General features: G+C 48.9%; 1 protein-coding gene across 2 annotated transcripts; it reads left to right on the top strand.

Moving 5' to 3' along the window:
- Nucleotides 1-1,254: 1,254 nt before the first annotated feature.
- On the top strand, nt 1,255-16,107 carry LOC309365607 (uncharacterized protein). Of its 2 annotated transcripts, XM_081903797.1 has the most exons (6): nt 1,255-1,284; nt 3,621-4,125; nt 4,845-4,926; nt 7,355-7,437; nt 10,667-10,793; nt 11,167-16,107. In XM_081903797.1, the coding sequence occupies exons 2-6, from the start codon at nt 3,700-3,702 to the stop codon at nt 13,506-13,508; spliced, it is 3,060 nt and encodes a 1,019-aa protein (XP_081759923.1). In that variant the 5' UTR covers nt 1,255-1,284; nt 3,621-3,699; the 3' UTR covers nt 13,509-16,107. The 2 variants fall into 2 exon arrangements, with proteins under 2 accessions (XP_081759923.1, XP_081759924.1); XM_081903798.1 differs by lacking the exon at nt 1,255-1,284 and having other exon boundaries at nt 3,596-4,125.
- The last annotated feature ends 8,659 nt before the right edge of the window (nt 16,108-24,766 follow it).

Here is a 24,766-nt window from a genome sequence, read left to right as displayed (position 1 = left end):
TCCATCCTGCTGCACTGTGGAAACACAACCAACCAGATCCTTGGGTTCCCCTTGGCTAACTATGGACCCCCTTCCCAGAGGATTCAGGGCTTCCCCCAGCCACCCATCCCTTTGGAGAGCCAGTCTACCTGCGGGAGATTCTGCAGTCCCCCTCCGGGCATTTGGCTCTTTCTGCCTGAGCCCGTTCAAGATGTGGAGGGCACACGGAAACACCGTATCCCTTCCCATCACAGCGGTACCTCTTTATCTACTTGCACTTGTGTGCTTTTTGAACACTTGGGTTGGCAGAAGCTAGGACAGAGCAACCGGAGCTCGCCCCATTGTGTGGATTTGTGCTGACCTCCTGCTGGACAAGCTGAAGAGGCTGAGGGGGGGTGCAGGCGAGAGAGAGGGAGGCACCTGTTGGCTGAGTCTATCTGCTGTCTGCCAGTCTAGCTGCTCCATGCTTTGGAAGCCCCCCCCCCCCCCAGGCCAGGACTCTAGGAGCAAGGTTGCCCCCGAGAGAGAGGGCAGGAGGGAGTGGCCATGGGAGCCAGGGGTGCATCCACCTCCCTAGGTCAAGTAAAACAAGAGAGGTACTCACCTAACTGACCAACCTAACCAAGGCCTGCCCCCCCCCCAAAAACCATTGGCTATGTCCCTGGAGCTGCCTGTGCAAGAACCTTTGGAGAGCCTGTATGGTGTAGTGGTTAAGAGCGGTGGACTCGTATTCTGGGGAACCGGGTTCAATTCCCTGCTCCTCCACTTGCAGTTGCTGGGTGACCTTGGGCCAGTCCCACTTCTCTGAAGTCTCCCAGCCCCACTCACCCCACAGAGGGTTTGTTGTGGGGGAGTGTAGTGATCAGGTGGGATTGCTATGAGGAATTATAACAAATACAGAGTAAGCCATCTGTGTCAGCAATGAAAGCCCCCGAGGCCAGGACTCTAGGAGCAGGGTTGCCCCCGAGAGAGAGGGCAGGAGGGAGTGGCCATGGGGGGGTCAGGGGTGCATCCACCTGCCCGAGGGGGCGCGTCCCTGGAGCTGCTCGACAGCCAGCCAGCCTGCATTGCGCTCTGCACATGCTCGGATCTCCCTCTCCCCAGCCCGCCCAGCCCTAGGCAGCAGGGGCTCCTCTTTCCCCCTCTCGGCTCCCCGCTTCGGGCCCGGCCTTTTCCTCCCCCCAAACGAGACCTCCCTCCGGCGGGCCAAGGGTGAAGAGCAGCTGCGCCGCACTCCTAGAGAGGACAGGAAGTGAAGGGGCGGGTCTTCCGGAGCGCCTCCCTGGCCCCCTCTTGTCTCCTCCGGTGAGTCCCCTCTTCCCCTCGAGGTCCCCGAGCCGAGCAGGAGGCCTCTCCCCCCCCCCCCCTTGGCCCAGCCGGCGACCAGGCGAGGGTCCGGCCACTGGGGCGGGGGGGGGGGGAGATCCCTCCCGGGAGGGAAGCAAGGGCATTGCTTGACCGAGGAGGAGGCAGCCGGAGGGAAAGCTTGGGACATAAGAGAAAGGCCGCGGAGAAGAAGAAGGCCCCGTAAAGGAAGGGGGGGGAGATGGAGGGCGAGACCATCGCTGTCCACGTTTCCCCTTTTTAAGGGAAGTTCCCTTATTCCGAATAGGATTCCTCGCAAGAAAAGGGAAACGTTGACAGCTCTGGCCGAGAAGAGGAAGGTCTTGTAACAGGGAAAGAAAAACTCGCCGAGTCCAAGGTCCCAAAGAAGAAGCCTCTCCTGAAAGACAAGGGCTTGGTGCAACACCTTTGGAAATAAACAGACGAGGTGGAACCGAGAGCGAGAGAGAGCGAGGGAGCAGCTGCTGAGCGCCGGCATTTCTCCCTCCTGGCTCCGCGCGACCGTGAGATCCTCGAAGCAAAATTGCCAGCAGAAAGGAACCTTAGAGGATCTTCCAGGATTTTCCAAGCCAGGTTGCTAATTCCAATGTCAATTTCATTTCGATTTCCTGCTGCCTTTTGGACCGGTTCCAAGTCGTGTTCAGGAGCAGCTTCGCATAGAGGGCTTTGCTATAATCCCCTCGGATCCAGAGCCTGGCGTCCCCCAGACAGGTCCTGTCTGTCCCAACCTAGTCAGCGAGGCCACCTGAGCCTCCCCTGAGACGGGGGGGGGATGCAGGAGGACCCCCCAGCATCTACGCCTCTGTGGGGATTATGCAATGGAACATCATCATCATTGCGGTCATGATTATTACTATTCTCCCCTTCCCTGAAGTTTCCGTGGCAGATGAGTGCAATGGACTTCTACTCATCGATCCAGAGCCGATTCCAACGTAGAGTTAGCAGAGTAAACATTAAACACGTTGCAGGATTCCCCCAAAATAGACCAGAGGCCGTTGTATTTCATCCAGCAGAGCTTTGCTGCTACTGAAGGCAAATGAGCCTCAGAGTCACAAATCCAAACATTCAGGATTGGCACCATGTATAAGAAATTCACTTGCAGCAGACTTAACTTAAACTTATAATAATATGTCTAAACATATAATAAGCTTATAATAATAGCTTATAATAATATGTCTAAACCTTAACACCATATACAGAATAGCACACCAGAAGGGAAAGAGACAGAAAGAGAAGACCGAGAGAGTAAGGCTCCTTCTGGCCTTACTCTTATAGTCAGCATGACCTTGACAGAAGGGAGAACAGGACAGACTAATCCAGCAGTACTCAGCTTCTCTGAAGGAATAACTCAGACATCAGGAACCTTCTGCTTGTTTCTTTCACACAAAGAAGCTTCCAGAACCCTCTTGAACTAATTAGAATAGGAAAGATCTCTACGCATCAAATCAGTACTTTCTGTACTAATAAATGCAAACTTTAAAACTATATTTAAAACAGAAAGACCTCGCCCAGTTAGCCCTTGAGGGGTTGACCAGATGATCATCCGGCCCTCAGAACAAGAAGAAAGGACCCCACCCAAGTAGTGTGCCTTGAGGACGTTGGGGATTCCAAGTGCTAGAAAATAAGGCAAAGGCGGGAAAGAAATATGCCCTGAAGTGGGGGTGGGAGAGGAAGAGAGAGCACTCTTGAGGGTCCCCACCTTAAGACCCCAACTATGGCCTAGTGTCTAAATTATATTCAGCACAAGTTACCGTATTTTTCGCCCTATAGGACGCACTTTTTCCCCTCCAAAAATGAAGGGGAAATGTGTGTGCGTCCTATGGGGCGAATGCAGGCTTTCGGTGAAGCCTGGAGAGTGAGAGGGGTCGGTGCACACCGACCCCTTTCGCCCTCCAGGCTTCGCGGACCTCTCCACAAGCAGCGGGAGCGCTCCCGCTGCTTGCGGAGAGTTGCCTGCATGCTGAAGCCTGCGTGCGCTGAGATCAGCGCGTCCAGGCTTCGCGGACCTCTCAGCAAGCAGCGGGAGCCAGCGCTGGGCTCCCATGGCTTGCAGAGAGCTGCCTGTTTGGGGGCTGGGGTCAGGGGAAGCTCGGGCGGGCCTCCCCCGCCCCAGCCCTGCGCCTGGGGGGGGAAATATTTCCCCCCCTTTATTTCCCCCCAAAAAACCTAGATGCGCCTTATGGGTGCGTCCTATAGGGCGAAAAATACGGTACTCACTTACCCATCATCATTCTATCTTCGCTTCTTCTCCTGACCTTGTATCAATCTGATAACAGAACAACGTATTTACTTTGTAGGATTTGTGAGCAACTCTTAATCGTATAGACAGAACTCGACAGAAGACTACAGGATTCCTTCCGATCTCTTGGAGGCTTCATGAGAGCCCAGATGGATGAGCAAGACTCAGCTGGCCCTGAAGCAGGAGGAGGCCCTGCCCTCCAAACTGGGAGCAGTGGGGGATTCTGGGAAAACTCTGTGCGGAAAATCCTGGGTGAGGAGGACACCCTCCGCTCAGAGGTGCAGAGCCAGCAGTTGACGCAGTCCGGCTCTCAGGAGGCCAAAGGACCCCGAGAGGCTTGCGGCCGACTCCACCACCTCGACTGCCGGTGGCTGAAGCCGGAAAGTCATACGAAAGCTCAGATGCTGGACCTGGTGATCTTGGAGCAGTTCCTGGCTGTCCTTCCGCTGGAGATGGAGAGCTGGGTGAGGGAATGTGGAGCAGAGACCAGTTCCCAGGCTGTAGCCCTGGCCGAAGGTTTCCTCCTGAGTCAGGCGGAGGAGAGAAAGCAGGCAGAGCAGCAGGTGAGAGAGACTTTCCTCTGGAAACTCCCAAGGGGCTCAGAATGTTATAAGCCAAAAATAGCTTATCTCCTGAGTTTATGCCAATAAAAACTCAGAAACGTGAGGAGTCCAACATTTATTGCAAAGCAATAGGTTACAGTTGGTTTGTTCCGCAAAACTGCAACCCTGCCCAGTGGTCCAGGTGGTGGTATTTATATCATTTCAAACAAAGCTTTTCAATTTTCACGAATCATATACCTCATTACTTCATTTCTTGTTTTACACATGCACAATAAGCTCTGGCAATTTATGCTGATTCAGGTTTGATTCTCACCGTGTTCTGTTGCATTGTGCTCTACACATGTTGGGAAGCTGTGTTACGTGTAGCCATTAGCACCATGTAACAACTTGAGCTGTATCTTTATAATTCACATATTAGCTGTATTCCTGCCCCAAATGGAGGGTGGCAACTTGCAAAATCATCAGTTTCATAAAGTAACAGGTTACCATAAATTCTCTATTAGAAGCACACTCAAGGATTTACAGGAGTACACTTCACATTTATTGTGGCCTTTTGGGCCCACCACCACAAGAATATGAAAGAGAATCTCCCAAAATGCTTTTCTAATGGCTCACCCACTTTGGGGAAGCAAGGGATGAGATCGGCTCCCCCAAATTGTTTTATTCGGCCATTCCCCATTCTCCCCATTCTCTGTTTTGAATCCTTGTTGCTCTTTCAGCGGAAGGATCTGTTTGCAGAAATGGGCCCGGATTCCTGTGAGGCAGAGAAGACTCTGTTGGATGCCAGAGGGAGGCCGCTGGGTAAGGAGGAAGGAGTTTTTCCTTATTCTCTGGATTTTGAATCTAATCTGTGGGTTGTGTTCATCTTAGGGGGTTGAGTCCCTGAGTGTTTTTCCCCTGCCAGCAAACAGTTACCTGGCAACAGCTCCTGATTGGCCAGAGCTCCAAGGAGGCAGTTGGAGTGGAGGGAGAGACGGTGTGGGAGAGTCATGGCGTCTGTGAGGGGATTCTGTGCGGAGAGTTCCTTCTGACCAGGGTCATGATGAGGATAGGCGAGAACTCTCAGAAGATGCTCTCCGGTTCTGAATGGCAGAACCCTGTAGAAATAGACAAGACACAGCCCCACAAGTTCTGACAGGAAAAAGGGTCCTCAGAGGGAATCCTCTGACAGGAAAGGGCAGGAGGATTTGGGGGTCTGTAGGGAAACAGTCCAGCGGAAATCCAGTTGTACTAGGGGAGATGTCTTGTAGTGTCCCCAAAACCAGGAAGGATTGGATTCTGATTAATAGAATACACACGAGACTTAGGAAGTGCCAATAATAATTCCTCTCCACCCCTTGGCCCAAGTCGTTTTATTCACAAAAGAACTTTTTACATTGGTTCGTAAGAACCAATCAGATTTCCTCTGAGCATTTCAAAAAAAACCACGTGGGACAAAGTCAGATCAGAAGAAATTCTTTTAACTGTAAAGACTGCTTTGAGCATGCAGACATAGCTGAGAGTAAATAAAACAGGACTAGAGGAATGGATTTAGGAAACTCTGGAGGTCATAAACAGGAGAGGAAGGATGGGTAGTATTTACCATCTGGAAGGATGGCAGTATTTACCGTCTTCTTGTGAACCCTCTTCCTGCCCCTTAAGATCTATCTAAAGATTAAACTAACCTATTTTTATGTACTGAGGATGCCTGGTGAAGCAACTGGCCTGTGTTTAATAATAATAATAATAATAATAATAATAATAATAATAATAATTTTTATTTATACCCCGCCCTCCCCAGCCAAGGCCAGGCTCAGTTTAGAATGCTGATAGGTGCCTCTCAGGCAGAGAAATAGGACAGAGATGCAGAGGCGTGGATTGAGCAGAAATCCTATCAAAATGGCTCAAACCCAGGCAACACAATGCTTTCATTGCAGACACAAATGGCTTGCTCCATATTTTTTATAATTCCTCATAGCAGTCCCACCTGATCACTACGGTGTATAAAAGAAAGCCTGAGCAGCATACAGCCAATGTTTTAATAAAAAGCAACAGCGCTGTGCTGTGGTGAAGAACCACACTGTTTGCTCCATTTCTGTGGAAGAAGAAGAACCCAAACCCCTTGTTTACATCCGTTATAATAAAGTCTGTTTGCAACCTGTTTTCCCCCAAGAAAACCCCTCTGAGGCTCCCGATTCCTTCTCCACTGGGAATTTCACCTGAGGGAGGGAAACAGGGCTGGCACAGCGGCGCCAGGGAGAGAGAGGGCCGTTGGGCTGCTGCATATTAATTGGTGGCAACGCCGTGATACAAAGTTAAAACCCACATAGAAACATGCCCACAGACACAGCACAACCAGCTTAATAAAGTATTGAGGTTATCTTATTAAAAGAAGGAAAATTTTCTGTCAGAAAACGGCCAGCAAGCACCAAGCAAAAGAGACTCGGGATGACCCAGGGCAGGGAGCTGAGGCATCTGAGGAGAATCCTAATACTGAATTAGAAATGATGGGACTAAGATTCGGATTGGCCATAGTTGAAGCAGAGAAAGAAAGACATAAAGTTGAAACAGGGAAAGAAAAGGAAAAGGCAAATTACAGCCGACAGTTAGCGCAGATGCAGGCTGAGAGGGATATGGCAGAGCGAGGGAGCGCAGATTAGCTCATGAGGAAAAAGAGAAAGAAAGAAATGCCAGATTAGCCCAAGAAGAAGGAGAAAGGGAGGCCAAGATGGACCATGAAAAAGACATGTTTCTTTTGAAAATGGAGGAAATGAAGCTGAGAGCAGAACTGCTACATCCGTTGGTGGGGGGTGGAGATTTTACCTCAGCTAATTCAAGAGATTTCCTAAGTATGTCCAAGGTGGTGATGGACAGGCATTCCTGTTTAGTTTGGACTTTCCTGAGGAAAATTGGATGCTTTCTTTACGCCACAGATATGTGGAACTTTGAGGGAAATATACTCAGATTTAAGAGAAGATGAAACCTCTGATTACCTCAAATTCAAAGAAAGAGGAAAGGGGCGCTTTGGTTTAACTGCAGTGCATAGGAGAAAAGCCTTTTGTGACACTGAAAGAAAAGCAGGAGAGACTTCTGCCCAGCTGGGTAGACATATTGATAAAGCTCTGGGCAGATGGGTGGAAGGAAGGAAAATGGAAACTGTTGATGAGCTTCTCTGTCGCCTGAAATGTGCTGCTGAAGCTCTGAGAGACGCAGGAGCTGATGGCTTCCCTTTGACTTTTGTCTCTCGCAGGTGACAGAAGGATGCCCCCCAGACCTCCTCATCCATCTTTTCATGAGAACGGAGGAGAAGCAGCAGCTGTGGAAACAGATCTGGTATGGGGAAAGAGCTGTGTGGGGAAAGAGTCAGAGGAGTGGGGCAGCCAGGGAGCCTCTGGGCCGGAAAGAATTTCTCCTCCTCTTGGCTTCTGTCAAAGCCTCTGTCCTGAACAAAGATGGACAATGCCATTCGAGAAACTCTATGTGCTGACAGGAATGAACAGCCATCTCTCCTTAACTGGGCTTCGGAATGTCACTATTTCTATGATTTATCAGTAGCTGCAGCTATGTTTCTGTATTGATCTAATCAGGCTTCTAAGCAGTTGAGAAGCTTCCAAGAAGTTGAGAAGCCATAGCAAACCGTGGCCGGGATTCACCTCAGCAGCCCCATCAGCTGAAGAAGGGGAATCCCCTCCTCACCCTCTCTGTGTCCCCATGAGCCCCTTGAAGTTGGCTGTAGGGCAGAGGGAGGGTCCCATCGCCCCCCAAGCATCGCACAGCAGGAGTAGAGAAGGGAGCGTTCTGTCTGGCAGACAGGAATACTTCCACAGACAGAACGATTTGAAGAACACCATGCGGAGGTCCACCCATTCACACAAAGATTAATACCCACCATTAGAATGCACAGTAAAATAAATCCACTGAAATGCTAAAATAGGCATTTATTTTGTGTGCATTTATTAATGTGCAGCAAAATAACCCCATTAAAAGAACACAACAGTGAACGGGCAGAAAATAACCAAGCAGTGTGTGGTAGATAGAATCATAGAATCATAGAGTTGGAAGAGACCACAAGGGCCATCGAGTCCAACCCCCTAATAATCCATTAACACAAAGAAGAAGAAGATGATGATCATCATGATGATCATGATGATGATAATAATTTATTATTTGTACCCCACCGATCTGGCTGACTTTCGAATCGAGTGTTAAAAACAGTACAGCATTAAATATTAAAATCTTCCCTGAACAGGGCTGCCTTCAGATGTCTTTTAAAGAGAAGATAGCGGCTTATCGGGTGGCGCTGTGGGTTAAACCTCAGCGCCTAGGACTTGCCGATCAGAAGGTCGGCAGTTCGAATCCCCACAACGAGGTGAGCTCCCGTTGCTCAGTCCCTACTCCTGCCCACCTAGCCGTTCAAAAGCACTCTTAAGTGCAAGTAGATAAATAGGTACTGCTTTATAGCGGGAAGGTAAACGGCGTTTCCGTGTGCTGCGCTGGTGCCGGTTCACCAGAGCAGCTTCATCACGCTGGCCACGTGACCCGGAAGTGTCTTCGGACAGCGCTGGCCCCCGGCCTCTTAAGTGAGATGGGCGCACAACCCTAGAGTCGGACACGACTGGCCCGTACGGGCAGGGGTACCTTTACCTTTACCTTTTATGAAGGGAGGGCGTTCTACAGGGCGGGCGCGACTATCGAGAAGGCCCTCTGCCTGGTTCCTTGTAGCTTTGCTTCCAGCAGGAAGGGAACCGCCAGAAGGCCCTCGGTGCTGGACCTCAGTGTCAGGGCAGAATGATGGAGGTGGAGACGCTCCTTCAGATATACTGGACCGAGGCCGTTTAGGGCTTTCAAGGTCAGTACCAACACTTTGAATTGTGCTCAGAAACGTACTGGGAGCCAATGTAGGTCTTTCTGACCGGTGTTATATGGTCTTGGCAGTTGTTCCCAGTCCCCAGTCTAGCTGCCGCATTCTGGATTAATTGCAGTTTCCGGGTCACCTTCAAAGGTAGCCCCACGTAGAGCACATTGCAGTGGTCCAAAGTAGTCCATTGCAGTAGTACAAAGATTAATACCCATCATTAAAATGCACAATAAAATTATTCAGTTACCCTATTTTTTGCTCCATAAGGCTCATCTGACCATAAGACACACCTAGTTTTTAGAGAAGGAAAACGGGGGGGGGGGGTGAATCAAATGTTGTACTAAACTATTTAATAAACTACCGGTATATCAGAGTGAGAGGGACAGGAGCTATATGTTTGTTTAGCATGCACGCTCAAGGAGCCAGCGGATCAGCTGAGATGCTGGGGGATTTGCGTAATTTTTCCCTCTCCCTCATCCTGTGCCCTCCCGTCCCCAGCATCCTTCCTATTTTACCTCCTGGTTTTCACTGTGCTCGTGGCTCAGAGCTCGAGGTGGTTGTTTTTTTGCTGCTGGTTGCTTAAATTTCATCCTTCCCAATCCAGCCTCTCCTGTGCCCTGTCGTCCCTCTGCAGCCTCACTGCTCCGTTTAGGGAGCGCGCGGACCTTTGCTAGCTGAGGCTGCTGCAGCTGTTGCTGGCTACGCACCACTTTTAAAAACGCCTGCTGGCTTTGAATCGCCTGCCTCCCCTTGCTATTTTACTTGTTTGCCCTGTGCCTGGGTTTTTTTCCCATTTAACAGTTTGCAGCCTTTTCCTTCCGCTGCTTGTTTTGAGGCAGGATAGATTTGAGCACGTGAGCAGGACTCGGATTGCAGGGGATTCGCCACTAGCTGTGTAAACGCGCTCCTCCTTGCAGCCTTCTACTTGGTTTGTACACGTGGCTACCTAACAATAGCGAACCTACCTCTTTTCTACTGTAAAAGCTACACTTTTGCTCCGATTCTGTTGCTGCCAGTGGCTTCTTATCACTTGAACTGAACCTGATATAGTCTATTCAGCTCTGCTTTTAGCACCTCTTGTTTGTTTTATGGCTGTGCCAGTAGCCTGAGAGTTACAACTGATTAGCTGTTAGTTAGCGAGACCAGTTGCTAGGCTACAAGCGGGGGAGCAGCACGCCCCCAAAAAGACCCGACACAAGGACCCCAGCGGCCTCCTCTCATGTAAGCGGCTCCTCTCCTGCTTTGCTGCTTTAAAGCAAGTCATTCAGGAGGGAGGGAAGGGGAGCCCATTCATCACTCCTCCCCTGCTCGCTTGAAAGCAGCAAAGCAGGAGAGGAGCCGCTTACATGGCTCCCGCTTTGCTTGCTTTACAGTGAGCCGAGCCGGGGAGGAGGGAGGGAAGGAGAGCCATGGATCCACTGCTCGCAACTGCAGCGGCAGCAGAGGGATCCCACGGCCGTCTGTACGCATTCACTCCCTAAGACACACAGACATTTCCCCTTACTTTTTAGGAGGAAAAGAGTGCGTCTTATGGAGCGAAAAAACGGTAAAATGCTAAAGTAGGCATCAGTACCTGTGCATCAAAGTGTGCATCAAAGTAATCCCATTAAAACAACACAATCAACAGACAGAAAACGACTGAGCAATGTGTAGTAGATAATCTTTATGCTGTCTCAGAAGAGGACCTTTTTCCTTTTCCTTCAGGGTCCTCTGTGCTTTGAAGATGTCGCTGTGTATTTTACAGAGGAGGAGTGGGCGTTGCTGGATCCTGACCAGAGAGCTCTGCATAACGAAGTCATGGAGGAGAATCGTAGGATTGTGGACTCTCTCAGTAAGGATTCCTGCTGGATCATAATATATGTTTTGAAATCCAATACATTATAAATTTTTTGATGGTGCTCGACAGCATCTGGGATTCTTGTTCCCCACAGCTCACCTTGAATCTACTGTTCTGTCTGCAAATATTCTTGCCCCACATATGCCTTTTTAAACCATGACCAGGCTGGTCTGAGCTGCCCAGACCTTCTTGAATGTAACTGGCAGAAGAAGAAGTAGTCAACAAAGGCAGTGAACCCTGTAGTAAGGCCTCAGATCTAACTCCCTTCATTCTTCATACATCACAAACATTCATTAGCAGTGTTCCATAATTTGAATAATTTGAGGCTCCATTTCTTCCTGATGCTCTGTTTCTCTCTTTGATGCAGGTGCTGATGGGTTGGAAATGGTGAACAAGAGAGGCCATGACAACATTCACAGAGTGGGGAAGCTGTATAAATATTTAGAGTGTGGAGAGAGCTATAGTCAGAGCTCCTATTCCACTTCCCATAATATAAATCCTGTTGGAAAGAATCTCTATCAGTGCTTAAAAGATGATAGGACGTTTCGTCAGAAGAAATGTCTCACTTTCCATCCAAGAACTCACAGCAGGGAGAAACCACATCATTGCTTTGAATGTGGAAAGAGCTTCAGCCAGAGGGCTAAGCTCGTTACCCATCAAAGAATTCATACAGGGGAGAAACCATTTCAGTGCTTGGAATGTGGAAAGAGCTTCAGCCAGAGGGGTCATCTCACTTCCCATCAAACAATTCATACCAGGGTGAAACCATATATGTGCATGAAATGTGGGAAGACTTTCAGTCGGGAGGATAGTCTCACTTCACACCAAACAATTCACAGTGAGGAGAGACCATATCAGTGCTTAGAATGTGGAAAGAGCTTTAAATGGAAGAAAAGTCTCACTTTACATGAAAGATTTCACAGAGGGGAGGGACCATATAAGTCCTTGGAATATGGAAGTAGCTTCGGTCAGAATAGTAGTCTCACTTCACATCAAAGAAGTAACATTGAGGAGAGACCATATCAGTGCTTGGAATGTGGAAAGAGCTTCAGTCACAGGGCTGTGCTGAAGACCCATCAAAAAATTCACACAGGGGATAAATTGTATCAGTGCTTGGAATGTGGAAAGAGCTTCAGTTACAAGCACGTGCTCACAGCCCATCAAAGAATTCATACAGGGGAGAAACCATATCAGTGCATGGAATGTGGAAGGAGCTTCAGTAGAAAGGACCATCTCACTTCCCACCAAATAACTCACAGTGGAAAGAAACCCCATCACTGCTTGGAATGTGGAAAGAACTTCAGTCACAGACATGTGCTCACGGCCCATCAAAGAATTCATACAGGAGAGAAACCGTATCAGTGCATGGAATGCGGAAAGAGTTTCAGTCACAGACATGTGCTCACGGCCCACCAAATAATTCATACAGGGGAGAAACCATATAACTGCTTGGAATGTGGAAGGAGCTTCAGGAATAGGGCTGATCTCAATTACCATCAAATAAGTCACAGTGGAGGGGAAACCCATAAGTGCTTGGAATGTGGAAAGAGCTTCAGTCAGAGAGCTAAACTCATGGCTCATCAGAGAATTCATACAGGAGAGAAACCATATCAGTGTTTTGAATGTGGAAAGCGCTTCAGGAATAGGACCCATCTCACGTCCCATCAAAGAACTCACAGCGGGGAGAAACCCCATAAGTGCATGGAATGCGGAAAAATCTTCCTGCAGAGGGATCAGGTAAAGGCTCATCAGAGAATTCATACAGGGGAGAAACCATATCAGTGTGTGGAATGCGGAAGGAGTTTCAATAGGAAGGACAATCTCGCTTCCCACCAAATAACACACAGTGGGAAGAAACCCCATCACTGCTTAGAATGTGGAAAGAACTTCAGTCACAGGGCTGTGCTCAAGGCCCATCAAAAAATTCATATAGGGGAGAAACCACACCAGTGTTCAGAATGTGGGAAGAGCTTCGGTAAGAAGGCTGTGCTCACATCCCATCAAAAAATTCATATAGGGGAGAAACCACACCAGTGTTCTGAATGTGGAAAATGCTTCAGTCAGAAGGTCCACCTCACTTCCCATCAAAGAACTCATACAGGGGTGAAACCATATCTCTGCATGAAATGTGGAAAGCCTTTCAGTCGGAAGGATAGTCTCACTTTACATGAAAGAATTCACAGAAAAGAAGAGCCATATAAAAGCTTCAAATGTGTAAGGGACTTCATTAAGGGACCCCAGTTCACTTCCCATCAAATAACACACAGTGGTGAGAAAGCATATCAGTGTTTGAAATGTGGGAAGAGCTTCAAATGGAAAAATAGTCTCACTTTACATCAAACAATTCACAGTGAAGAGAGACCATATCAGTGCTTGGAATGTGAGAAGAGCTTCAAATTGAAGAAAAGTCTCACTTTACATCAAATTCTTCACAGTCAGGAGAGACCATTTCAGTGCTTGGAATGTGGAAAATGCTTCAGTCGTAAGGCATATCTCACTTCCCATCAAACAATTCACAGTGAGGAGAGACCATATCAGTGCTTAGAATGTGGAAAGAGCTTCAAATGGAAGAAAAGTTTCACATTCCATCAAAGAATTCATACAGGGGAGAAACCATATCAGTGCTTAGAATGTGGAAAGAGCTTCATGCAGAGGTCTAAGATGACAATCCATCAAAGAACTCACCACAAGGAGACTCATAGCATTTGAAGATGGCTGACACATCTCCTCTTAATCTCCTCTTTTTGAGACAAAACATATCCAACTCAGAACTCTGGCTTTAGGGCGGTGTATCATTTGGGTCTTCCTCCTTTGCACGTGTTCCAGCTTGACAATATCCTCCTTTTATTGTGGCATCCAGAACTGGACCCTGTACTCCAGGTGTGTTCTGACCAAGGCAGAAGGGAGCAGTAATATCATGTCCAATCATCAGGACGCCAGATGTCTGTTGATGCAGCCTAAAATAACATTAGCTTATTTTGCTGCTGCCTCACACTGTTGACTCGTGTTAATCTTGTGGTGTACTAAGACCCCTAGGTCCTTTTCACAAGTAAAGCATCCCTGACAAATGGCCATCCAAGCTCTGCTGAAAACTTCCAACAAAGGAGAATACACTACCTCCTGAGGGAGACAGTTCCACTGTTGACAGCTCTTACTGTCAGAAGGTTCTTCTTGATGCTTAGTCAGAATCTCCTTTCCTGTAACTTGAAGCCATTGATTTGAGTCCTACTCTCCAGAGCAGGAGAAAACAAGCCTGCTCCCTGGAGCAGCCCTTGAGATATCTGAAGTTGGCTGTTGCATCTCCTCTGTCTCCTCTTTCCCAGGCTAAACATCCCCAGCTCCCTCAACAGTGGTTCCATGTGGTGGGTGAGTTTCTTGTTATTTTCCAGAAAGGTTAAGAATAACTCTGCAGCTGGATTAGCCCATTGTTCCACCCAAAGGCCTTTCTTAAAAAGGAAGACAAGACCGGCCCTGCCATGAGTCTTGCCTCAGGCAGTGGCTTTGGGTGAAGCAGCAGTGTCTCTGCCCAGGGAGGCCCTTCCATGACAGAGGAAGCTGGCTGAAGTCTTGTCAGGATTTGGTCTGTCCAGCAGTGGCAAGCATCTTGGACTCATCAGGGCCTGGCAGAGGAAGAGAACCAAAAAGATGCCATAGCTCCTGCTACAGCTGAAGGTAAAGAAGGGTCCTGAGAGCAGACCCAACGCCTCTCTCCTGCGCCCCAGAGGCCCTTGCTGCAATGCAGAGGAGGCCACGAAGGCTGCTCATTGGGGAAGGGGAGCCCAAAGCAGAACCCCTGTTCCTGCTCACTGCAACATGCTGACCTTCCTTTTGTTGCCTCATTTCCTAGTCTTCAGTCCTGGCCTAAGAACAGGCATGGCCAAACTCGGCCCTCCAGATATTTTGGGACCACAGTTCCCACCATCCCTGAACACTGGTCCTGTTAGCTAGGGATGATGGGAGTTGTAGGCCAACAACATCTGGAGGGCCAAGAGGCAAGAGGTTTCAACACCAAGTGGTAAGAATCCCTGTTTGCTTTTCTCCTCTATTTGGCAAAAGGTTGTAGTTCAGCAGCAGGGCAGTTGCTTGGTATGCAGAAGGGCTTGAGTTCAATCCCCTTCTGGAGAGGTGCTGCCAGTCAGGGTAGGCCAGTGCTGGCCAAAGGTGTCCAATTCTAAATATGCTTTTGCTGCTACTTCTTTGAAACATATGTTCATGGGATGTCCTTTCATTTCATCGTATCAAAGAACATCTTCAAAGTTGGTTACATCATAGACAATTACAGGATATATTTAAGGAGGATAACAAAAAAGGCTTCTCATATTTGGCTTCCAATTTCTAAAAGGAAGTGATAGAAGAAAACACAAAATTATTAAAAAAGGCAAATAACATCCTTTTGGAATGGGAGACCAAAGATGAAGAAGTAAAATCAGTAATGATTAAATGGGTGCAAGATGTAGGGCATAATATACAATTTCACGAATGATAAAATTGTAGAAAATAAATTTGAAATTTACAGGTTGCATATTATTGAGAGAGAATTATATGAAAATGATGTACAGATGGTATTTATGGGCAAAAATGTATAAAAACGAAAAGAAAGTGTTGGAGATGTGAAACAGAAGGTACGTTCTATCATATGTGGTGGGATTGTAAGAAGGTAAAATCCTACTGGGAAATGATATACAATGAATTGAAGAAAATGTTAAAAATAACTTTTGTAAAAAAACCAGAAGCCTTTTTATTAGGTATTTTAGGTCAAGACATACCAAAAGAAATGAGGACTTTATTTATGTGTGCCACTACAGAAGCAAGAATGTTGACTGCACAAAATTGGAAGACTGGAGAAATACCAACTAAAGAACAATGGCAGGAGAAGTTGATGAACTATGCAGAACTGGCAAAAATGACAGAAAGACTAAGAGGGAAAAAACAACAGAGACTTTGAACAAGATTGGGAGCCATTCATAATATATTTGCAGAAACAAAGGCAATAGACATGATGGCAGGATTTAAATAAACATCCACATTATGAGCATCAGAAAATGTTTGGAAGATAGTGAAATAAGATGATGTATTTAATTTTAATTTTATGTTTTTAAGGTTTGATGTTATGTTATTAATAACTTTTTCTGTTGAGAGATAGCAAAGTGGGTGAAAATAGAAACAAACCAGAAGCGCAAGTTGAGGGAAGTCTTGGAGGGGAGGGAGGGAGGAATATATAGGAAATGTTAAGAATTTGAGATGTATGTAATGAACGAAAATGAAAAATGAATAAAAAAATTAAAGAAAGAAACATATGTTCATGGGATGCCCAAAGCTTGCACATTTTTGGAGGAAAGTATTAAGGTGCCTACGAACTACATACCAACTTTATATGCATTGACAACGGGTTAATGTAAATGTACACTTTGCATCCTTCCTTCTGCTAAACAACGGAGATTGATTCACTGGAAAGATAATGCCAAGGTCCCCTTTGAACGATGGATACAAGATAGGACTATTCTTGCAACATAGGAGTGTAGATTGTGGAGAAATAGAATGCATTTATAAAAACAGTGATTTGTTTTGTGGTACCTCAGGTGAAGTACTTAATTCGTTCCGGAGGTCCGTACTTAACCTGAAACTGCTCTTAACCTGAAGCACAACTTTAGCTAAGGGGGGCCTCCTGCTGTTGCCGCGCCGCCAGAGCACGATTTCTGTTCTCATCCTGAAGCAAAGTTCTTAACCTGAAGCACAATTTCTAGGTTAGTGGAGTCTGTAACCTGAAGTGTATGTAACCTGAGGTACCACTGTAATATTTTACTTGTTACTATATTGTACTACTTATATACCTACATATTGTATTGTATCACAGTTTCAAGCCATTTCCTTTGGTTTGACCTTTCTCCATCTTTTTCACTTCATTTCTCTACTGAAAATTGACAACAAAATAGAAAGTTTAAGAGAAAAAGAGAGGTTGAATGGTGCATTTCCTTTGGGGGGGGGTTTCCCGTGGGAGTGGGAAGAGGTTCATAAAAGAGAGAAGTGCCGCTCCCGATGCAGCCCATGTGGAAGGTGTTGAGGCGTCGCTCCTGGTGGGTGCAAGTGGCCCAGATCTGGGAGAATGGCCAGAACGCGGAAGAGGCCGGAGAACCTTCCACCAGGAGCCGTCCAGGAGAATAACGGGACAGGCAAGCAGCCTTGGCTTCCTGGAACAACTGCACTGTTGTCCTTGCACTTAAAAGGACTGCACCCTCTGGGGAGAGAGAGACTTTGTGTTGAGACCTTGTATTGGACTGGTTGCCTCTTTGCTCATTAAATGAATTAAAGACTCCGTCTCTGTGAGATGTGGTTATTTCATTCTGGGGGTCCGAGGGGGAACCTTCTGCAGTGTAGAAACACAACCAACCAGATCCTTGGGTTCCCCTTGGCTATCTACCCCCTCCCAGAGATTGCAGGGCTTCCCCCAGCCACCCATCCCTTTGGTGAGCCAGTCTACCTGCGGGAGATTCTGCAGTCCCCCTCTGGGCATGTGGCCCTTTCCACCCGAGCCCGTTCAAGGTATGGAGGGCACACGGAGGGCACACGTTCAAGGTATGGAGTCACACTTCTCTGAAGTCTCTCAGGCCCACTCACCTCACAGAGTGTGCGTTGTGGGGGAGGAAGGGAAAGGAGATTGTGAGCTGCTTTGAGACTCCTTTGGGTAGCGATAAAGCGGGATATCAAATCCAAACTCTTCTTGGGACTGGCAGTGAAATATACTCGGAGTCGAGAGTGGATTTCATTCTCTTTATTCAGCTCATAGTGGTGAGGAGGAAAGTTCCCCCACAATATCTGCTTTATATACATTATTTACACAATGGGCTGCACGCGATTGGCTAATTCTGGGATTCTCCTGTGGACCAATCAGTTTGTGGATTCACGTCCACCTGGAGCTCGATTGGGTGGCTCCTGTGGACCAATCATACTGCTGCATTGTTTTGGACCAATCAGACTGCTGCATTTTGGATCCTATTCAACTCAGTACATAAGAGGAAGAGAGAGGGAGGGTGTCCGGCCATGCAGGGCTCTCTCAGGGCATCTGCCCTTTCTGCCCGCTCCAGGTGTGGGGTGCGCGGCGGCTCCTTGAAGCCTCACCATCCCCTCGCTGGGGAGCAACAGGTTAGACCCCGAAGCTCCAGAGGCGCAGCTGAGACAGGGTGAACGGGGGAGAAGCTGTTCCAGGGGAGGTGGAGGGTAGATCTGCCCCTGGGCGGAGGAAGCGAGCTGAGGGTTGGCTCCTTGCCCAACAGTGCAGAGGGACCATTCTGACCTCCGGACTCAGCTCCTGTCCGCCCAGCCCAGACCCTGTGACAGAGGACTCCAGTTGGGGCGACACTCAGAGCGAGGCTGGGCTGGAGTCTAGCAGCAAAGGGGGCTTTCAGCTTTGAGCGCCCCCGTTTTGCCTCCTTCCCTTGCCAGCTGCAGCCCCCCCTGATGTTTCTGGACCAACCTCCCATCCCCGATGCAGAGCCTAGGAAGGGGGCTGGGGGAGCATAGCTGCCAACCATCCCTTATTTGGCAGGACAGTCCCTTATCCCAGCGCCGTGTCCCGCTGCTGTCCCTTATCGATGATGTCCCTTAAATTTCCCGGGTTTCCAAGGAAGCAGCTCCTCTCCCTCCCTCCCTGACGGCCAGGAAGGAGGGAGGCTCCAACTGGGTTGCTTGGCTGCGTTGCTCACCCAATAAGGAGGGAGTCTAAGAACGACTGGGGGGTGGAGCTTGCCTGCCTTGTGCTAATCAAATCAGCCATGTTGCCTGGGGACTCGCCTCTGCTCAGCGCTTCCCAGCGGAGAGGTGACGGTGGTTTCCCTTGCTGCATCCCCTTTGCCAGGTTGCTGCGCTGTGGGAACCCCCGCTTGAGGCTTCGTTTGGCTGCTGGCTGGGCTTTCTGCCTTTGGCTCGGAGGGCTCAGAAGTTGAACATACCTGTGGCCCTTGGAAAATCCCTTCTTTTGGCTGCTGGTCCCTTCTTTTCAAATCTGTACGTTGACAGCTATGCTGGGGGCTCAGCCCGAAGAGCCCCCCTCGGTGCCTGCCTGGGGGCGGGGATGCGCTTTGGGGCCGCGTGAGCGCGCAGGGGGGGGACTTCTGGCGGGGAGGCGCTCCGCCTGCTCGGCCCCGGCTGCCTTGCCGAGCCCAGGTCCGCATCCTCGGCGGCCGAGACCCGGGGGAGGCTCCGCGGGGCAGCCTGGCCCGGCCTCCTGGAGGCTGCCCGGCCGGGGGAAGCGGCGGCGGCGGAGAGGTCGGCCCGTCCCTGGAGCTGCTCGACACCCAGCCAGCCTGCAGGGCGCTCTGCGCATGCTCCGCTCTCCCTCTCCCCAGCCCCCTTGCTCAGGAGTGGGGCTGGGCTTCAGAGGGGCTCCTCTTTCCCCTCTCGGCTCCCCCAAATCAGGGACCAGCTGGGCGCGCCAAGGGTTAAGAGCAGCTGAGCCCCATTCCTAGAGAGGGCAGGAAGTGAAGGGGGCGGGTCTTCCGGAGGCGCCCCTCTTGTCTCCTCGGGTGAGTCTCCCCCTCTTCCCTGGCTGGGCCTTGAAGGGGGTCCAGGGGGGCTGCAGGGGGTCCTGCCGTGGGGGGTGGGCTGCTCAGCTGGGGGCCTCTCCCCCCCACCAGGCGAGGGGTCCTTCCATTGGGGGGAGGAGGGGGGCAAGAAACCCCCCTTGGGGACCCCGGGCAGCTCCGCCGGGAGGGCTGGGCAGCATCCCCTGGGATCCCTCCCCGAGACGGGGGGGGGGATGCAGGAGGACCCCCAAGCATCTATGGCTCTGGGGATTCTGCAATGGGACATCACCATTGCGGTTATGATTATGATTATGATTATTATTATTATTAACCTTCCCTTCCCCCAGAGTTCCCAGGGCACATTACAACATTAAAACTATAGATTAATGTTAAAATGTTATATGTTATATTTTAATTTAAAACTCATGCTGGTAACTTCAAGAACACTCTCCCACCATCTCGTCCCACCATCTCGTCCTCCGTCGTCCCCTTCTCCTTGTGCCCTCCATCTTTCCCAACATCAGGGTCTTTTCCAGGGAGTCTTCTCTTCTCAGGAGGTGGCCAAAGTCTTGGAGCCTCAGCTTCAGGATCCGTCCTTCCAGTGAGCTATGAAATCAAAACTGCAGCCCAGACCTAAATCGCAGGTGCTTCCCCAAATGCTCAGATCTGCATCCCCCAGACTGAAGAGGAAGCCTTGGGGAGAAGCCTAGAATCTTGGCCTTGGAAGGTGCCCAAGGGACATCTACTGTAGTCCAGCCCCTGCCCTGCAGGAATCTCAGCTCTATTTGCCCATTGCAGGCGGCCCCCCACCTTCTGCTCAGAAACCTCCAAGGAAGGAGAGGCCGCCATCTCTCCTGGGGGTGACAGGGCCCAGCAGCTCTTTGGTTTTTCCAAATGCTTAGTCGGAATCTCCTTTCTGCAGGAGATCCAAGAGGCGAGGCCATGGTGGGAAGGAGGGGCAGTGCGGCCTAATGGTTAGAGTGCCAGACTGGGAGAGCAGGGCTCGATTCGCCACTCAGCCATGAAGCTCCCTGGGTGAGCTTGAGTCAGTCACCATCTCTTCGCCTCGCCTTCCTCACAGGGTTGTTGTGCGGGTGAAATAGGGAACAGGAGAATCATGTATTCCACCCTGAGATCCTGGGAAGATGAAAGGGGTCTGTACGTGTAATAAATAAATCCCAGGGTGCAGGTGGGGTGAAAGAGGCAGCCCCCTCCGAGGGCTGAGAGTAAGTGGGAGACCCTCTCTCCACAGCCCCCTCTGCTCCAGCTCCGGTTCCCCAAGTCCCCTGGCAAGGAGGCTGGGTTGTTACACCACTCTAGGAATTGCAGGAGAGGGCTCTTTCCTGTCCGCTCACCGCATCCTGAACAAACGACGGTTCCCAGGATTCTGGGGAGGAAGCCGTAGCTCTGGAAAGGGCTCTGGTCCTGCTTGGCAGATGCACCACAGGTGGAGCCTGGCTGGGGGTCCGGGGTCTTCTTCTAATGCTTTATAATATGATAATAATTTAAAGGGCTCTGGTCCTGCTTGGCAGATGCGCCACGGGGTCCGGGGTCTTCTTATTGGGCTTAATAATAATAATAATTTATACCCAGCCCACCTGGCCGGGTTTCCCCAGCCACTCTGGGCGGCTTCCAACAAAAGATTAAAAATGCTTTAAAACATTAGTGATTCAAAACTTCCCTAAACAGGGCTGCCTTTAGAAACAAGGATCTTAGGAATAATAGGCCCAAATAAAGAGGCTGTCTTCTTCTTTCATTTGTGCATCACAAAATGGGCAGAGATGTCCGCAGCATGTGGTCAGTACTGTTTGTGGGTTCTTGGTTCGTGAATGGGTCTAAACCAAACCAGGAACAAAGGGGAAAGAGGACAGAAGTGGGTGAGATCAGTCCCCGTGGCCCCCCAGGCGCCAGGTCAGGAGTGCCTCTGGCTGGGCTGAGATTCAGCCTCCTCAAGAGTCATTTTCCTCCTCTGCCATCTGAAGTCTCTGGGTGAAGGCGGGAGGAGCCTGTGATTGACAGCGGAGCCAGGCCGGAGTCGGGGTGCAGTTCCCCCGAAAGGCCACCAGGGGGCCGGAGCCTCTCTCTCTCTGATTGGCTGCCCAGCAACCAGCCAAAGGGGCGGAGCCAGCACTTTGGGCGGGAAAAGAAAAGGAGCCGCTTCTGAGGGAGTTTTTAGTCAGGGGCAGAAAAGGGAAGAGAGCGAATTATTGATCATTATGATGATTATTTTATCATTTATACCCCTCCCATCCGGCTGGGCTCCCCCAGCCACTCTGGGCAGCTTCCAGCACATATAAAACCATAGTAAAATGTCAACCCTGAAAAGCGAAGCTTCCCCAAGGAGGGCCTTCAAGTGAGCCAGGCTCCTTTGGAGAGATAGAAGCAGAAAGAGGGATCTGGACCCAGGACTGGACTGAGGGAGAAGAAGGGGCTCTGGATGGAGCCTCTCTGAGGAGAATCTGGTCTCTGGCCAGAGGAAGAGCCAGTGGAGCCTCTGGGGAAGGCAGGCAGGCAGGCAGACAGACGGATAGACAGACAGGCGTCCCATGGGGGGCTGAGTCGGGAGCAGAGAGGGAGAAGTCGTGGGAAGACCCTCTGAACCAGAGCTGTCCACTTTCAGATTGGAAAAGAAGGGATCCGCAGCCTCGAAAAGAAGGGATCAGCAGCCTCCCCTGTCCCGGGGACAGTCGGCGGGATATCGAACAATCCGCGATAGCGCTGGAATAAGGGAATTTCCCTCAAAAAAGGGGAGGTTGACAGCTATGCTCTGACCGGGGTCTCCTTCCCGTCTGGAGGGGAGAAGGGGACCCCGAGGTCGGGGATCTTCTTTGGAAAGACCTCCGCAGTGGCATTGCTCAGAGAGTCGGGTCCAGGACGAAAAGCTCCCTTCTCTGGAGGCAAAGAATGAGGCTGCGCCCAAAGCTTTTCACGGAAACGTCTGCCATTGCTAGGGAAAGGAGCAGCAAGGCCGGGAAGCATTTGGCCCCCTCTTTTGCACACCTCAACGTCTCCCTCAAGTGGAAGAACCAATCTGGAGAGAAGCTGCGCCTGTACTACTGTGTTTAGGCCTTTGACATCTTTCCGTTTAGTTTTATAATAACTTCTACCTGAAAGATTGCCTCTCCTGACCCAACTTTCTTTTTTTTTAATATAATATTTAATACCTTTCCCAACAATTTAGACACTACAGAAAAGAAAAACCATACAATACAAAACAAAAAAACCCACTACATTACACTAAGAAAGCACTAACATTAAACTAACAAAACAAACACAATTTAAAACACATCAAATACTTTCAACAACTTATCTTTCATTTACTTGTTTCCGCGACCTCCTCACACCTCCCTTTTTGTATTCCACTTCTATTAATTTTTTCAGCTATTCCTTTCCATCTTCCTCTATTTTTAATCTTATAATTATCTTAACACATTCTAACCTTATTTTTCCTTTAATACTCTATTAATCTATTTATCCTTAATTCCTTATAAGATTTCTACTAAAGTCATATAACTTCATTCCAACATTTTCCTAACATTCATTAATTTTACAGTAATTCCGTAAATAATCTTTAAACTTTTTCCATAATAATGAAGCCAATCTTGCACTTTATTTTTAAATTTTTAAATTTTTCAAAACTCTGCAATTTTATTCTGTCTCCATCTTGTTCCAAAATTTCCCAATATTTCGGCCATTTGGCCTCCATATTGAGTTTTTTCTGTGCCTTCGCTTCCATTGGTGACAACCATCTTGGGGTTTTCTTTTCTAACAAATCCTTATATCTTATCCAAACATTAAACAATGCTTTTCTAACAATATGATTTTAAAATGCCTTGTGTGCTTTTACCTTATCATACCACAAATATGCATGCCAACCAAATACATTATTAAAACCTTCTAAGTCCAACATGTCAGTGTTTTCAAGAAGTAGCCATTCTCTCAGCCAGCAAAGAGCAGCTGATTCATAATATAGTTTAAGGTCTGGCAGGGCAAATCCACCTCTTTCTTTAGCATCAGTTAATATCTTAAATTTTATTCGAGGCTTCTTGCCCTGCCAAACAAATCTAGAAATATCTTTCTACCACTGACCCAACTTTCTTTCACCAACTTTTTGTGTTAAAAAAAAAAGCTATTCTTCTTTGAACCAACTCCTGCCTCAGACTGCAAATTACTAGGTCTTCCCTCAGAAAAGACGCCCCCCCAGCCTGTGGCAAACAGTAGAAATTTGGTGGGTCAACGATAATGAGTCTGTGACATATGAGTTGGTGCTTAGCGGTGGGCTCTGCTCCAGAGGCTCTTCAGAGATTGGGGTCCAAGTGAACCCCTCATGGCAGCACCTTGAACGGAGCCCCATTGTTGGGGGGACTCAGTGAGGAGGGGTAGACGCATGGATGCCCCCGGAGATCCTTGGAGAAAAAGGTGGGATAGAAATGCCATTAATAAAGGGAGCCCAGCCCATAATCTGGGTGCTGCCAGATGGGTCTGGCATGACTTGTTTTCGAGAAACCCCTGCTGGGTCTTAGTAATCACAGCATCCTTTTCTCAGTCCTCACAGACTGACGGTTTAATTATCTGTTCTAGGACCTTCCCTGGTTGCCTGGTATCAATCTCAAGCTCACCGGTCGGTAGTTTTTCCTGTTTTTGAAGATGGGGACAACACTTGCCCCCCTCCAGTCTGCAGGAACCTCTCCTGTTCTCCAAGAATCCTCAGAGCTCTAGATGAAGGCTCTGAGCTTACATCCCCAAGCTCCTTCAGTACCTTGGATGCAGCTCAGCAGGTCCTGGAGATCTGAATTCACTTGAAGAAGCCAGGTGTCCAGTTACTCCCTCTTTTCCGATCCTGGACTGCAGCTCCCTCCTTGCACCATTTATTCTTTTATCACTAGGTTGGGCATCACTTTCCTTATGCAGCCACACTGTTTTCCCTAGATGCCTCTCACTTTTCTTTCCTGTTGGGACTGCCTGCATTTGGGCCTTCAATATTTCACCTTGAAGAAGCTCCCATTTCTTTTAGCATTTCAGAACATAGGATCTCGCCCAGTATCTCCTTAAGCCTTTTAAAATTGGCCGCCTTAAAGTGAATTCCTGACTACACTCAGCTTTCGTTTCCCTCTGTCTCAGGAAACCTCAAGAGGACATGATCACTTCCGAGTTTCCCAGTATTTCCACTTGGTTGATCAGTTCCCATCTGTTGTTGAGGACTAGGTCCAAGACAGATGATCCCCTTCTTGTTTCTTCCACCTTCTGGGTCATGAAATTGTCAGTGAGGCAATTCTGCATGGTCACTTTTCTGAGACCAGGGCCAGAGACATACTTCTCTTTCTTCTTACTTTTTTTCCTGTTAATGAAAGTTCAGAGTCGGGGCTGTGGTGCAGTCCAGCCCAGGCTCCTAGCAAGACTCAGCCACGCTTGCTCAGGAAACATTTCTCTTCTCCTGACCAAGTATCA

The sequence above is a fragment of the Podarcis melisellensis genome (genome assembly GCF_964234715.1).
Source record: "Podarcis melisellensis genome assembly, chromosome: 3".
Lineage (NCBI taxonomy): Eukaryota > Metazoa > Chordata > Lepidosauria > Squamata > Lacertidae > Podarcis > Podarcis melisellensis.
The sequence above is the reverse complement of the archived record's forward strand: the minus strand, read 5'-3'. Positions and strand labels throughout refer to the sequence as shown.

Bases quoted from the DNA above. Each gene is read 5' to 3' on its own strand.
- LOC309365607 (XM_081903797.1), top strand. From the start codon at position 3,700: ATGAGAGCCCAGATGGATGAGCAAGACTCAGCTGGCCCTGAAGCAGGA. The intron at 4,126-4,844 runs GTGAGAGAGACT...TTGCTCTTTCAG, and splicing joins GAAAGCAGGCAGAGCAGCAG to CGGAAGGATCTGTTTGCAGA. The intron at 10,794-11,166 runs GTAAGGATTCCT...TCTTTGATGCAG, and splicing joins TAGGATTGTGGACTCTCTCA to GTGCTGATGGGTTGGAAATG.